This window comes from Galleria mellonella, unplaced genomic scaffold (genome assembly GCF_026898425.1).
Source record: "Galleria mellonella isolate WM207_F2 unplaced genomic scaffold, CSIRO_AGI_GalMel_v1 utg184, whole genome shotgun sequence".
Classification (NCBI taxonomy): domain Eukaryota; kingdom Metazoa; phylum Arthropoda; class Insecta; order Lepidoptera; family Pyralidae; genus Galleria; species Galleria mellonella.
In genome coordinates this window covers 3,894,732-3,909,092 of record NW_026442025.1, presented here as the reverse complement: position 1 = coordinate 3,909,092, position 14,361 = coordinate 3,894,732, and the positions used below count along the sequence as shown (strand labels likewise).

General features: G+C 31.2%; 1 protein-coding gene across 1 annotated transcript in view; it reads left to right on the top strand.

Moving 5' to 3' along the window:
• Positions 1–13,916, top strand: part of LOC113519324 (FMRFamide-related peptides-like) — a 45,694-nt gene extending 31,778 nt beyond the window's left edge. Inside the window, exons 2-3 of the mRNA XM_052893953.1 lie at positions 7,809–7,958; positions 10,565–13,916. Of these exons, the coding sequence (XP_052749913.1) occupies positions 7,825–7,958; positions 10,565–11,003 (573 nt within the window). The 5' untranslated portion in view covers positions 7,809–7,824 and the 3' untranslated portion in view covers positions 11,004–13,916. The remainder of the gene's footprint in view (positions 1–7,808; positions 7,959–10,564) is intronic.
• The last annotated feature ends 445 nt before the right edge of the window (positions 13,917–14,361 follow it).

Here is a 14,361-nt window from a genome sequence, read left to right as displayed (position 1 = left end):
AGTATGTATTTATTATTTTTTCGTGGAATCGTTTGGCTACGCGGTAAATAAGATAATCTTGTAATCTTGTATCTTATACTAGAAGGAAATGTAAAAATCTTTCCTTAATTTAGTTTTTTTTTTGCATATTTTATTTGTTATAGTTTTTTTTTAATGGATGATAATGGAATGGTAACCACCAGTGGTGGTAACCACCAATGGTGGCAAAGCACCAGTGAGGGATGATAGGTGGGAATGAAAAGGCAATCAACCCATAGAGACTAATTCAACAATAAATCAATCACGATGGTTTCCAGGACTGACCGCGTGGAGGAGTAAAATCTATGAGGAAATTTTCAGTTTTTGTTTTTCACAGTACAGTTTTTAATGTAAAAACACTTGGGTCGATTTATTTCTATTTATTTAAGTCGAAAATGCTCGACTAGTTTCGGGACTGTCCGGAACCCTTACTTATGAGCGAACGTGACACGAACCCGAGCCTGACTAATACCCTGTATTATGAAAATAAAATATAAAGAATTGACAAATCATAATAATATATAAAGAAATAACATAAAAAATATTAGTGATTTGCTACAAATAAAAATAATTATTAAGCGCAGTAAATAAAAATTTAAATAAATTATCACTAGATTTGTCTGTTGGAAAACAAACCTATTGTAATAAAATAAAACCTTGAATATTTTAAATATAATTGTAAAAACACAAATTTTATATATAAAGAACGTAGCGATGAACAAACAAACTCACTTGCACATTCATCATATTAGTAAAGGTTATTTCTGATTTATAGAAGCGCCTGTCACATATCTACGAATCTTACTGTATATTTATTTACGTACCCATTTATTATGCTATGCTTTGTCATGGAACTTACATAATTCATATAGATGACGCAATATCATTTCAAAATGGAGCAGTCAAGTTCGAATAGGAATAATGGAAGTGGGGTAACAATGTGTCACAGTGTTTACAGATAGGATATGAATCAACAGCCATTGTTATAGTAGTGTTAAGTTAATGGCACTTAGATTTAATTTAATGGTATACAATTATAGATTTAAATACACATATATATAATATTGATTTTATGTTGCACCATCAATTAAATTTTCTGTTATTTCTGTCTACGGTTGACATGTAGATAACCCTATATGATGTTAAGTCCGCCATTTACACTTGCTGGGTGTATTAAAGTTTAATAAATAAATAAATAAACATTATTATAATAATTTATTAGAACCAAAAAGGCATGTATCCCTGTGTCGTATGTGTATTGTGTATTATGTGTAGTATGAAGTATATTGTAACCTTAGTTCATTCAATATCTTAGTTCATCCATATGAAAGTTTAATACACGGCCTCGTCTTTTATATATATATATATATATATATATATATATATATATATATATATATAATAAACGTTTGCTTCAATATCTTGATGTTAAAAACATACTTGCTCCTAATCAGTTTGGTTTTAGATCTGGAAGATCAACAGAGGACGCGGTTCTTGAGCTAACTAGTTTAATTGCCGATGATTTTAACAATAAACTTAAGTCTCTTTGTATCTTCCTTGATCTATCTAAAGCATTCGACACTGTCTCAGTCCCTATCCTTCTTTCCAAACTTCAATACTTGGGTGTTCGAGGTATAGCCCTGAAATTGTTTCAAAGTTACCTTAGTGATAGACATCAAAGTGTTATTATTGATAATATCCTGAGTCATGAGGAATCTGTCAGTTACGGCGTACCACAGGGTAGTGTTCTTGGGCCTACCTTGTTTTTGATATATATCAATGATTTATGCAAAATGTCCCTTCCAAATTGTAACATAATAACATATGCCGATGACACAGCTTTGATAATTCATGGGCATGATTGGGCGGAGGCCCGATCTCATGCTGAATCTGCTTTGTTTATTGTTTCAAACTGGTTGGCACAAAACCTTCTAACGCTAAACTTAAATAAAACCAAATTAGTAACATTTTCTCCCAACAAGATCTCCCAACCAGACACGTCTTTTAAAATACTAGCACACAAATGTAATACCATAGGTAATTCTGATTGTGATTGCCTCTCTATATCACGAACAGACAATTTCAAATACCTTGGTGTAATTGTAGATAGTATGCTGTCTTGGAATAGACATATTGAATCTGTAATCACACGTGTTAGAAAGCTAATTTACGTTTTTAAAAAATTGAGAAATGGTGCTGATTTCAAAATTTTGAAAACTGCCTATTTTGCACTTGCACAATCCATTATTGGTTATTGTATAACTGCATGGGGAGCTTTTAATAAAACGCAAATGCTAAGATTGGAAAGAGCTCAGCGAGCAGTATTAAAAGTTATGGCTTTTAAACCCATCAGGTATCCAACAAAAGATCTGTTCGCACTATGGAAAGTAAATAGTGTAAGAAAGTTATTTGTACTGATGTCCATACTGCGTAAACATAAGTCCCTTCCATATGATCCCTTATTACTTATAGACAAAAGAATTACTTATAAAGTTTGTAAAATTGATAAATGTCGTTTAGATGTAGTGAACCGTCAATATAAGTACATGAGTAACAAGTTATATAATAAAATAAATATGTTATTAACAATATATCCACTTTCTTTACGTGATTGCAAAATAAAATTGATTAATTGGCTAATGACTCTTGAATATGATGATGTCGAATCATTGATCAAGGTTTAATTATTAAAATTAAACATGCACATACACACACACACACATGCTCGCACACGCACGCACGCACGCGCTCAAACACACACACACACACACACACACACACACACACACACACACACACTCGTACAAAATCCATTGATTAGTTTTATTTTTAGTAATTTTATTAATTTTCTCCTGTGTTATTGTTATTTAAATTTTGTACCGCATGTTATGGAGCGGGCGTTAATAGCTGCGACACAGTCTCTTTGTGACTAATGCAGTTATTATCGAACCTACAAAAAACTGTAAATTAAGCTAAGGATCCCAAATAAACATTTTTATTTTTATTTTATTTTATTATATAGTCATTTTATTCGCTCGTAATTTTTTTTTTGCCTCAGCTGTGTTACTTGCTCGTTTTTCTCAGATGAAATTGCAATCCAAACTGTAAATATTTATTATTATTAATCATTATTCAATTATTATTAAACAGCCCCTTTTATGGATTCGTCCAGAAATCGCAAATATGGCTCGAACTATGATCATAAAATCGCATTTATTATACATACTTAACTTATTAACACTTAATACGGTTTAATGGTGAATAAAAAAAGCCAATAAACAAATACTGTCCACTATAAGAAGACACGCAATTTGTTATGGCTATACGCAACTCGCCACAAAAGTCCGTTTTATGTCTTCATTATGTTTTATATCTTTGAAGCTTATATATACATAGATATAGCTGAGTATGCGAAACATCCAGACTTGAAATCTGTGCTGTTTTCAAAACCTAATTATGTATACCGTACATAACTAACTTTTACCGGCGACCTCGTTCATGGAACCGTGATAAATTGATTATCCGAGATCTTCTTTTTTTTTACAACACAGGGGGCAAACAAGCATGCGCCTCACCTGGTGGTAAGTGACTACCGCCGCCCATGATCACCCACAACACTAACGGCATTGCAGGTGCGCTGCCGTCTGTCCGTCTCTGTCTATTTTTTCGCTAACTTCTTTTAAATCAAAGGTTTTGTTCATAGTTTTAAATCGTTCAATAATTTTGATACGGATTTTACTGTCGTTTTGAGATCTTGTCACAGAAGGTTTGTATGTACAATTTGCATCCATGCCTATATGATTCACTAGTTCATAATATACCATATATAGCAGAATTGTTGGAGGTTAGAATTTATACATTTTTCACTATTATTATAATATAAGCATTTTTCTTTGCCAATTATCTTATCGGGAGCTTATTAAAAGTACTCACAAATAAATAATATAAATATTTCTTTTATTTTTTATAACAGGAATCAATGATAAACCTTTGTCCTTATTCGTATTTAAACGTTCTTCGACAATAAATACCATTTTATTTTTTTCTTTTATTACAAATAGTTTTTAATAATGAAAAATACATTTACCAGAGGGAGACTTTGTACAAAAGTCGATTGCTTGGGTACCTCTGTCCCATTCGTGTTTCAACCGTAAAGCAATTGTATTTGCTTGGCTGTGTTTCGGTTTGAAGGGTGGGATATGGCGTGAATTTACTGGGTACGGAGGAACAACACCTGAGTCCTCAGGAATGGTAACGCATGGGGGTATCATGGGTGAAGCAGTATACTCTGTTATGTCCATGGTACTGCTCATGTCTGTAGGCGACGGTTACCACTTTCCATCAGGTGGGCCGTCAGCTTGTTTGCCATTCTAAGTTGAATAAAAAAAAATACATATACAGGCTATTATACTGTTATATACTTAATAAAAAAAATTGTAAAAATTATTACAGAAAGATTTTCAAATCAATTAATATATTTTTTATTTCTACTATTGTAGTATACTAACAGACTGTCTTACGATCGGGTCACATTACTTTATATTTCCATTAAGTCCGTACTATAATAAAAGAAATAAACGGCATTATAAATATTTTGGCAAGGAATCCGGAATAAATAAGCCTGAACGAGATAATAGCGTGTAGCCAGCACGGTAAGCAATTTATAATAGAAAATTAAGTTAAATATGACTATTACGGTGAAGTCCGCGGACGCAAGCGGCGCCGTCTAGTCTGAGGCGCGCCGGCCTTGCAGTCTCCGATACGTAAAATGACTACGCGCTTTATACACCATCCCATTTCTAAACTACCAGGAAGTGAGTCGAGGCCAAAGTTCGATTTATGTCTTTAAACTATTCAATAGCTTTTGTATGTATTATACTCGCATGTTCACTTTTTAATTGACTTCAAAAAAGTGATTAGCATTTCATGTGAGCTCTTAAAATTTTGGTCAAATTCGTGTGAACCAATTTTGATGAGTACTGAAAATGTTTACTCCTACGTCTATCCTATATTTTCTAACTATTATAATAAATGTAAAAGTGAGTTTGTTTGTTACCTTATAACGTCTTAACGGCTTAAGAAATTACTATGGAATTTAGTATATACGTACTACATGGGGTGGAGATGGATAAAGGCTACTTTTAACCTGGTCAGTAAAAAACTCTTGCTCATATAGACGAAGTCGCGGATAAAAGCTAGTTTATTTATATTTCCGATGGTCTTTTGTATGTAAATATCTTAATTATATATGTAATGTATAATTCTATCAAAAAACTTGGTTATTTATTAGATATATCATGCAGCTCTGCCCGTGTAACATTGAATACTAAATATTATACGTTTATTAGGTGTTATTCCTCTGTACCTTGTAAATTCACGCCATATCTCACCCTTCAAACCGAAACACAGCCATGCAAACATTGGGACAGAGGTACCCAAGCAATCGACTTTTGTACAAAGTCTCCCTCTGGTAAAATTATATATTATATATATTAAATGTATTATAATATTGCAGAATAAGGTTCAAATTTGTAAAATTTCATTAAAGGGTTTAAGAGTAATTAGCTAAAGAACATACAAAAATTTAAATATTTTTACAAAATTAACTCACGAGTATGAGTTAATTTTGTAGATTTTAATTTTTTTTTTATGGATGATAATGAAATGGTAACTCCACCCACGCTGTCGGTATACACTGGCGGGGCACCAGTGAGAGATGATAGGTGAGTATAAAGTCAGGTTAGTTGGCCCATCGCGACGAATTTGACAATAACTAATCTCGACGGTTTCCAGGGGGAACCACATGGAGGTCGACCTGACAGGGTATAATATTGCTAGCATTAGGGATTAACGCCCTCATTACTAACAATTTTTTTCCCCCCGTAGGTTCAAGTTAGGTATTAGTAGGTACTAACTAATACCAGCAATTGAGTACAAAAAAAAACAATCGTGCTGAAAACGTCCTTTCTTTTTGAAGTCGATTGAAAATTACGATAAACTATATATACAAATCTTGAAATATACAATTTACGAATAGATTAATGTTATATATAACGACGCAAAGTTTATTTAATTAATTAATAACAAGTCAGAATACATTTCAAAATATTCTTTATTCTTAAGCATTTCATACTTAATTCTTTCTTAATCTTGACAGTGAAGCAGACAGCGAAACTTCTAAAGTGCCCGTTTTGTTTATTGAATATATTTAAATCTGTTTTGTTCATCTCATTATTTAATTAGAGATTTTTGTAGATTGTCTACAAAAATCTCTAATCTAATCGCATCTTATTCTAAAACCATAACAATTTGTTTTATTTTTTTCTTTGTTTCAGCAAAGTTTTATTTATTTATTTATACTTTATTGTACACACTAGTAATACATAAATATGTGACAAAGGTAAGCATATATACAAAGGCAAGATTAACTCTAAAAGAGTTCTCTGCCAGCAAATCCAAAATGGAAAAGAGCATCGATGTTAGCGGGTAGAGTGGTGTACAGTATTGTGACAATTTTCAAACAAGACGATCTAGACAAACTTTATACATTAAACTGATTATATTATATTTAATCATATATATACAATACATATATATACACATATACATATATACAAAAAGAGGTTTCTTCAGGGTCGGCAACGCACGCGTAATACCTCTAGTATTGCAAGTGTTCATAGGCTACGGTAACCACTTACCATTAGATGGGCCGTATGCTTGTGGTATAAACTAAATGTACCTTAGTGGAATAATATATATATATATATATATATATATATATATATATATATATATATATATATATATATATATATATATATATATATATATATATATATACATATACACATTTATATTTATAGTATTATTTATTGTTTATACGTTTAAGCTAAAAAGATTATTTTAAAATTCCTGTCACTGATAGGTATTAGCAGCGAACTTTAAAAATAAGTGAGCACAAAAGATCACGGAAAGGTCGCAGTGTCACAGATTTTTCTACCTGAAAAAAGCCCGTCTTTCAATAATAATAATGTAGGTTTAAGCATGTAAGTTAAAATTTATTAAGATGTTTCGGTGTTCGTTTGTTTATATAATTGTTACTCCACCATATTTAAACGTTAAGCGTATAGGTCCTGGCAGAGACTAGGCTACCCCTTCCTTTCCCATGGGTGTCGTAAGAGGCGACTAAGGCAGCTTTATTGTCGAATGACAAGCAACAGCGTCTTTCTTTAAACAACATCAAAGGCTGACGGTTTTTTTTATGGGTAAAAATGGCATGGTTACCCCGCCTGCACTATCGGTATACATAGGCAAGGTCTGGTACCTTGCCTAGAGGGGTGATAGGTGAAGATGAAAAGGCAGGTCAGTGAGCCCGTTGTGACGAATTCAATGATAAATTAGTCACGATATTTACCAGGGGGAACCGCGTGGAGGTCGACCTGATAATGTATATTGATAGATTGATAAATAGGTATATAGATAGATTGATAGCAAGACTAAGTACCCTATTACTAACAATCCCTTCCCCTTGGTTATCTGCGGTTACCAACCCACTTGCTAAGCGTGGCAACTATTAACATTTAACTATTAACTCCCCTTATGGGGAAGGCTTATGTTCAGTGGTAGACGGTTGGTGGCAATTATTTTGGTGATGTTGATGACGTATTATTTTAATCATTATTATGTAATTGAAAATTTATAAGCTATCAATTTTCATGGCGTTTTTTTTAATTTCTGAGTGTACTTTTTGTGCTTTAATGATCTCATAATTGTTCTTTATTTGTCATCAGATCACCACCAGCCATCATGAGGAGCTGTTCCCGGAGCGTGGCAGTCTTGGCGGCGTTATGGTTGGTCGCCGGTGCTGCATCCACGCCAGTCAGGCGCTCCCCGGATCTAGAAGCTAGGCGAAGAAGCGCCATAGATCGCAGCATGATTAGGTAAGATCAACTGCTCAGCATTTACATTGGCAGATTCCTATTATGATTCATATAACGTTACCTTTATAACCCTTAAGGGTTACCTTACCTTGTGATTAATTATTTAGTCTTTAAATGTCCGTTGCTAAACATAAGCTTCCTCATAAGGGGAGTTTTGCCAGTAGTTGCCACGCTTGGCAGGCGGGTTGGCAACCGCAGTTAGGCTCTTACATATATTTTAAGAGGGACGCTGCTGCCCATCCCTAACTTGATTGATTGCTGACTAGAAATAAAACTTTTTACTTGCCCAGTCAGCACGGAAAATAGAATTTTTGTAACTAATATAACCTGTATACTAACTACATTAGCTTTCTATAGATAAAATAATTTTTAAATAGTTTTTGAGTTTTTCCATTACAAATAATTGAATCTTTTCCCCTTTATAATATTAATATAGAAAACAACTGCTTTTTAAAAATAAAAAAGTACCGTCAAATGTGATAATACACCAATAAACGACAAAACCTTTCGAAGACATTAGATTGAAAAATATTGTTTAAAAAAAGCCATTTTTTTAAGCGACTTCAAAAAGGAGGAGATTCTCAATTCGCTTCTATTTCATTTTGTTTATTGTCAAAAAACTCCGTCGGTTGTAAACCGATTTGAAAAATTTTTTTTATCTGAAAATATGAATGAATGAGTATACTTTATTTGCATTATACAATACAGGAAATAAGCAAGACAATTTACAAACACAACGATACAATTGTATAAGTACAGTAAAGCGGTCTTATTGCCGAGAGAGGTACTTACAAAGAGACATTTAGAAAAGAAATTTTATCAAAATTTTTGTTATGTCGAAATTGATGTCGGTTTTTTGTGGGATATAATCTTTAATTATTACCAATATACAATGGTCTGTCATGTCCATGGTACTGCTCATCTCTGTAGGCGACGGTTACCACTTTCCATCAGGTGGGTCGTTAGCTTATTTGTTATATTAAGTTGCATAAAAAAATATACTAGTAATAAATCAATAGGATAATCAGTGGCAAAAATAAATTATCCATAATGATGAATTGAGAAATACCAACTTTTGGAAGTCGCTTTAAAGGGGGGGGGATAATCATTTTTGAGTATATATAAGTCAATATGTATGTAAGTATCTCAATCTGTAACGTAATGAATAGACCAAAATGACTTATGGGTTTTAATGAATGGGGTCTCTTTAAACAATACCATGGGCTCCATGATGTCAGCATGAAATAATTATGGCGGAATTAGAGCGTGAAGAACTTGCGGAAATGATTCATTTTATATGTATATATATATATATATATATATATATATATATATATATATATTAATATTTATATATTATACATAAATATTCACCTGCTTTTACCTGCGACTTCGTATTAGTTAAGTCGTTAAGACGATAAGAAGTAACAAACGAACAAACTCACTTTATATTACTAATATTATTAATAAAGATACATATAAACAGACAAGGTCTTCGCTACTTTTTTACTTCTATTTTTAATATTTTATAGTCTACACATACTTTAAAAAGAAAAATCGTTAATTTCTGTAAACAAAATTATCAAAATATTTCTAATATATTATTACATTTTGTTATATCCAATTATCTAGTTCTCCATGTTATTTATAGATTATCACAAACAATTTACATATAAAAGAATTATTTACTATAATAACGTACTCATATTATTTTATATCAAGGGAAATTAATATATGTATAGCTAGTGGGCTATTTTATTAAAACTGATTGCCTATTATTTTATGTAAGAAAAATATTGTGTACCTAAATATATTATATTAATGTATTATGTATAATATTGAAATGTAAAAAAAAAAAACTCTTATAATATTTTGTAGCTACGTATTTTTTTATTTTATTAATGGTAACACAGAGATGACATGGAGTGACGACCCGAAATGCATTACAGGGAGTCAGTAGATGCAGGTGGCTCAGGACAGTTCTTTATGGCAGTCTATGGGGGCGGCTTATGTCCAGAAATAAACAGATAATGGCTGAAATAATGATGATGATGATGATGAAATGGTAACACAGTTTGGCATCATCAACATATCAGCTATTAACTGTCCACTGCTGAACGTAGACCTTTCCCTCCCAGTTTGGCATAATTCAACATAATAAGTCAGTAACATTCTATTAATGAGTGTAGACCACTCTCTAAGCTCTAACAGTGGGCTAATGGTTTAACATTAGCTAGTCATTATTTATAAGTCATATATTGTTTATGCCACTTAAATTGATGCATAGATCATGCATCTCCATTTCTAACTAAGGAAAAAGGTATTATTATTGAAAATATAAAGACAGCCATATAATAATACTGCCACTCACAGTAATAATTACAGCGAATGGTAAATCAACTGTCAACTAGGTGAAAAATGATAGGTATCAACTATCATTAAATATATGGTAAAACAAGTGTGTCATTCCTTAACATATCGAAATAATGATCACGATACGACGACTTATATGACAGTGAGTTACATAAATTGAGCAATAATAATCTTTATTACTGATGATATTATAGTTTAAAATTGTATACCTATTATATTTTTTATTGTCACAGGTTCGGAAGATCGTATCCCCCAGAGATCACAGCAGCTGATATCCGAGAAGGTCTCCAGCGTCCGGCTCGCCGAGGTAACAGCTTCCTTCGCTTCGGCAGATCCCAACCCATGTCCTTGAGCACTGATGACCTCGTATCTCTCCTAAAAACTTATGAAGACGATTACGACAATGCCAAAAGATCAGCTAGCTTCATCAGACTCGGACGTAACCCCAGCTTCATAAGGCTCGGCAGATCACCCGACGAAGAGAAGAGTGGTTATGAACAAAGTTCGGAACTCGTTGTCAGTGGATACCCTCAAAGGAAATCGAGAGCACGCGACCATTTTATCAGACTCGGTAGAGACAGTGAAGAATTAAATGACCGTAATGAGTATGAGGAAGACGTTAATGAAAGAACGAAGAGGTCCGCCGAAGTGTGTGATGATTGTCAAGCGTAACTTGTGATTCCCAAACTATATATTGATGATAATTTCTTCTGTTTAACATAATTCTTTCATATAAAGGCATTGTGTTCGATAGGAGATATCAGTTCTTAAGATACGACCCCTTCATCCTGTTAATATTGTTCATGAAATATTTGCATTTACAAGGAACACAATAATAAAATACAAATCATTGATTTGTTTATTTTTAAACAAAAAATATATATAATTTCATTACAACTAAATGTATAATTTTAAATTGTTACTCATTCTGTAACATAAAGAATAATAATTACAAAAAATATGCATTAAAATACGAATAATTTTTACTTATAATTTGTTAAACTTAATTGTTTAGAAGTTTGTTTAAATTGTTTTATAATGTCACATAATAATTGTTGAATTAAATTGTTTACATCAATAAATCATATCGATATTACCATGCTTGATTATAATAATTGTTTATAATACATTGAATTATTGATTATTTTAATTTAATTTAAATTCCCACGTAACTAAGTACTAATATTTTAAATGATAATTCTAATGTTTATTTTTTGTTCATTACTATTATGTCCCTTGTAATGTTAATTCAACTTTTAACATTTCTATCGTTTTAACGAAACGTCTAACGATCTTCTAATGAGGCTAAGTACGTGGTGCAATGATGTATATGAATTTTAAATTAATACGTACAACAAAATATATTTACTTTACAATAACAAAATAGTGATATAATTCTAGAAAAAAAAAATGTTTTAACATAGAGTATATTATTATATATTTTAATTTAATATTCTATATCGCATTATTAAAGAAGTAAAGCGAGATACGCTTATGTTATATTTGAAATTATATTAATTATAATTACAGGTATTATTATTTTATGTCTCTGTATAGTCGGCATCTGTATTAATTTAGTTTATATTGAAGTATTTACCTACATAATTGATGGTTTGTGTACATACTGTTTCTCATTAGATTGATAATTGTGAATAAAATTGAATATTCATATTTAATGTTAATCCATTAACCCCAGTCTTACTTATAAACATTGAATAAATGTATTTATTCCTTAATATGTTTGTAGATTTTATTCTTTATTGCTTAAGGATGAAATTAGTAATTTATTAATGAGTACTGCAATTTTTATAAGTAAGAATAGGGCTGGTGTCACCGCCTGAATTACAAACACCGGTCGAAAAGTTAAAATAATGAGTTTTGTTACAAAAACCGGTTCTTTTTTCTAAGAAAATTAAGAATTACATCAGGAAAAAAAATACCTTCTTATTTTCCACTCCACTTGGGTTTTCTTCGCACAAATATTTTAAAAACCGCTGGCCAAACTAGAACAAGGAAATTGGGATGGATGGCAGCCCTATGTAAAGGGGTGAATGGGGTAAATGTTTTTAATTTTCTTTTACACACTGATACCGTAAATGATTAATCGGTTTCTAAATCTATAATCGTTAACTTTTTGATTCTAAACTGCCTCAGTTTTATATTATGACACGTAATTTAAATAAATTATGGCGGACTGAAAAATTTTATTCATTTTATTATAATGAAAAATCTATTATAAATATTACAGAGTTTATATCATTATAATATCATATGATTTTTTGCCGCATAATTATATTTCTGTTATGCCATAGAAAAGAATGCAATATAGCATTAAGTCTGCCTTTTGTGATGGATATTTTTTGTGATGTGGTCAATAAACAATAAATAAGTAAAATATATTTTTTTTTTAAATACTGAATATTCTAAATATCTAGATAGATATTAATTTATAATTTGACAGCAATTATAAACTTGATAACAATTTACTGATCTCAAATTGTCACAGAAATATTATTAAAATTATATTTTTCTTTATTTAAGTATACAGTACTTAAGATTAATACCTAAATATATTGTATATTTTTCAACTTAACTGAATTTAGTATTTTAATGCATTTACCATTACAATTAATACTCAGCTTAATATAATAATATGCATGATAGAAATAATAGAATATGCATTGACAAGCATAAACTGCTTGTTTATCTATTTACGCCTATATATCGATTCTGTTACAAGAGTCATCGTTATTTCATAATTGGTGAAATATGGATTATGACTTAAGGTTATACTTATATTTTTACATATATTTTCCACCTTTTTCTCAGATGTATTTTTTTAATGTTTGTAAATACATAATTCCGTCAATTCTAAAAGAATTGGGGAAATTCTTTTTGTATCTAAGAGAATATCTTTACAGATTAGTGTCATTGAAATTTCATCAAAACCGGTATAGGACATTATATCTAATTAATTAAAAAAAAGACAGAGTCCATTGCAACGGGAAACCAACGAAGAAAAAAGAAATAAAAGAAACAGTGTCCATTGCAACGGGGCCACCTGTCCCCGCAACTAAGAATGCTCTCCTCCACTATTATATTTAGCTGTGATCACAAAGTTAACGATTTTAGCATTAGAAACGCCATTATGTCTTAAGGCTGTTACTTGTTTGTTTTTACTAGCACACACGTAAGAAAGAACAAGACACAAGACACTGTTGTCTCGTTCTATCTCGCGATATCTATGGATATTATCTTATCTATGGGGTCTTAAATGAAAACATGTGGTAATTTAATTTCAAATTCACACCCAATTAAAATAAAAGTGTTTGAAACAACTGTAAGGCTGGGTATTATGGTTGTTTCGACAACTACGACCACTTTGACTCATGATTTGTCTTAGTGTTAAATTCATTGTGTAGGTAAAGTATTAAACGAATCGATGGTGACAAAATATAGTTATATAATGTATTTACGTTGTTGCAATACTAAATAAAAGGCATTATTGTGTATCTATATTAAATGACATAGTTATTACATGATTCTTTTTATTTATTATTTGAAAATAAATAAGAATTACGTTTATTTGTATTTTGTTTAATGTTCAACCTTTCCTATTATTTGCAAACACAGTCGTTGTAAGAATTGGTGAAGTCTATGGTACTATAGTATGTCTGTATACAATAGTTAGTTTTATTAGATAAACTGTCAAATTCATTTGTTATGCAACTTAGAATGGCAAACAAGCTGACGACCCACCTGGTGGAGAGTGGTAACCGTCGCCTATAGAAATGAGCAGTACCGAGGACATAACAGAGTATACTGTTTCACATGATAATCCCATTTTTGTATTATCCGTCTGTACCCTTTAAATTCACTTCATCTAATAGAAGTCAAAAAACATTAAAAAATCAACGCCATTATTTATTTCGAATGACCTATATAAATTATTATCAGTAAATTTATCAAACAAAAAAAAAACAAAATAATCAAAAATGTTTCACAATCTCACAAATCACTTGATCCTAAA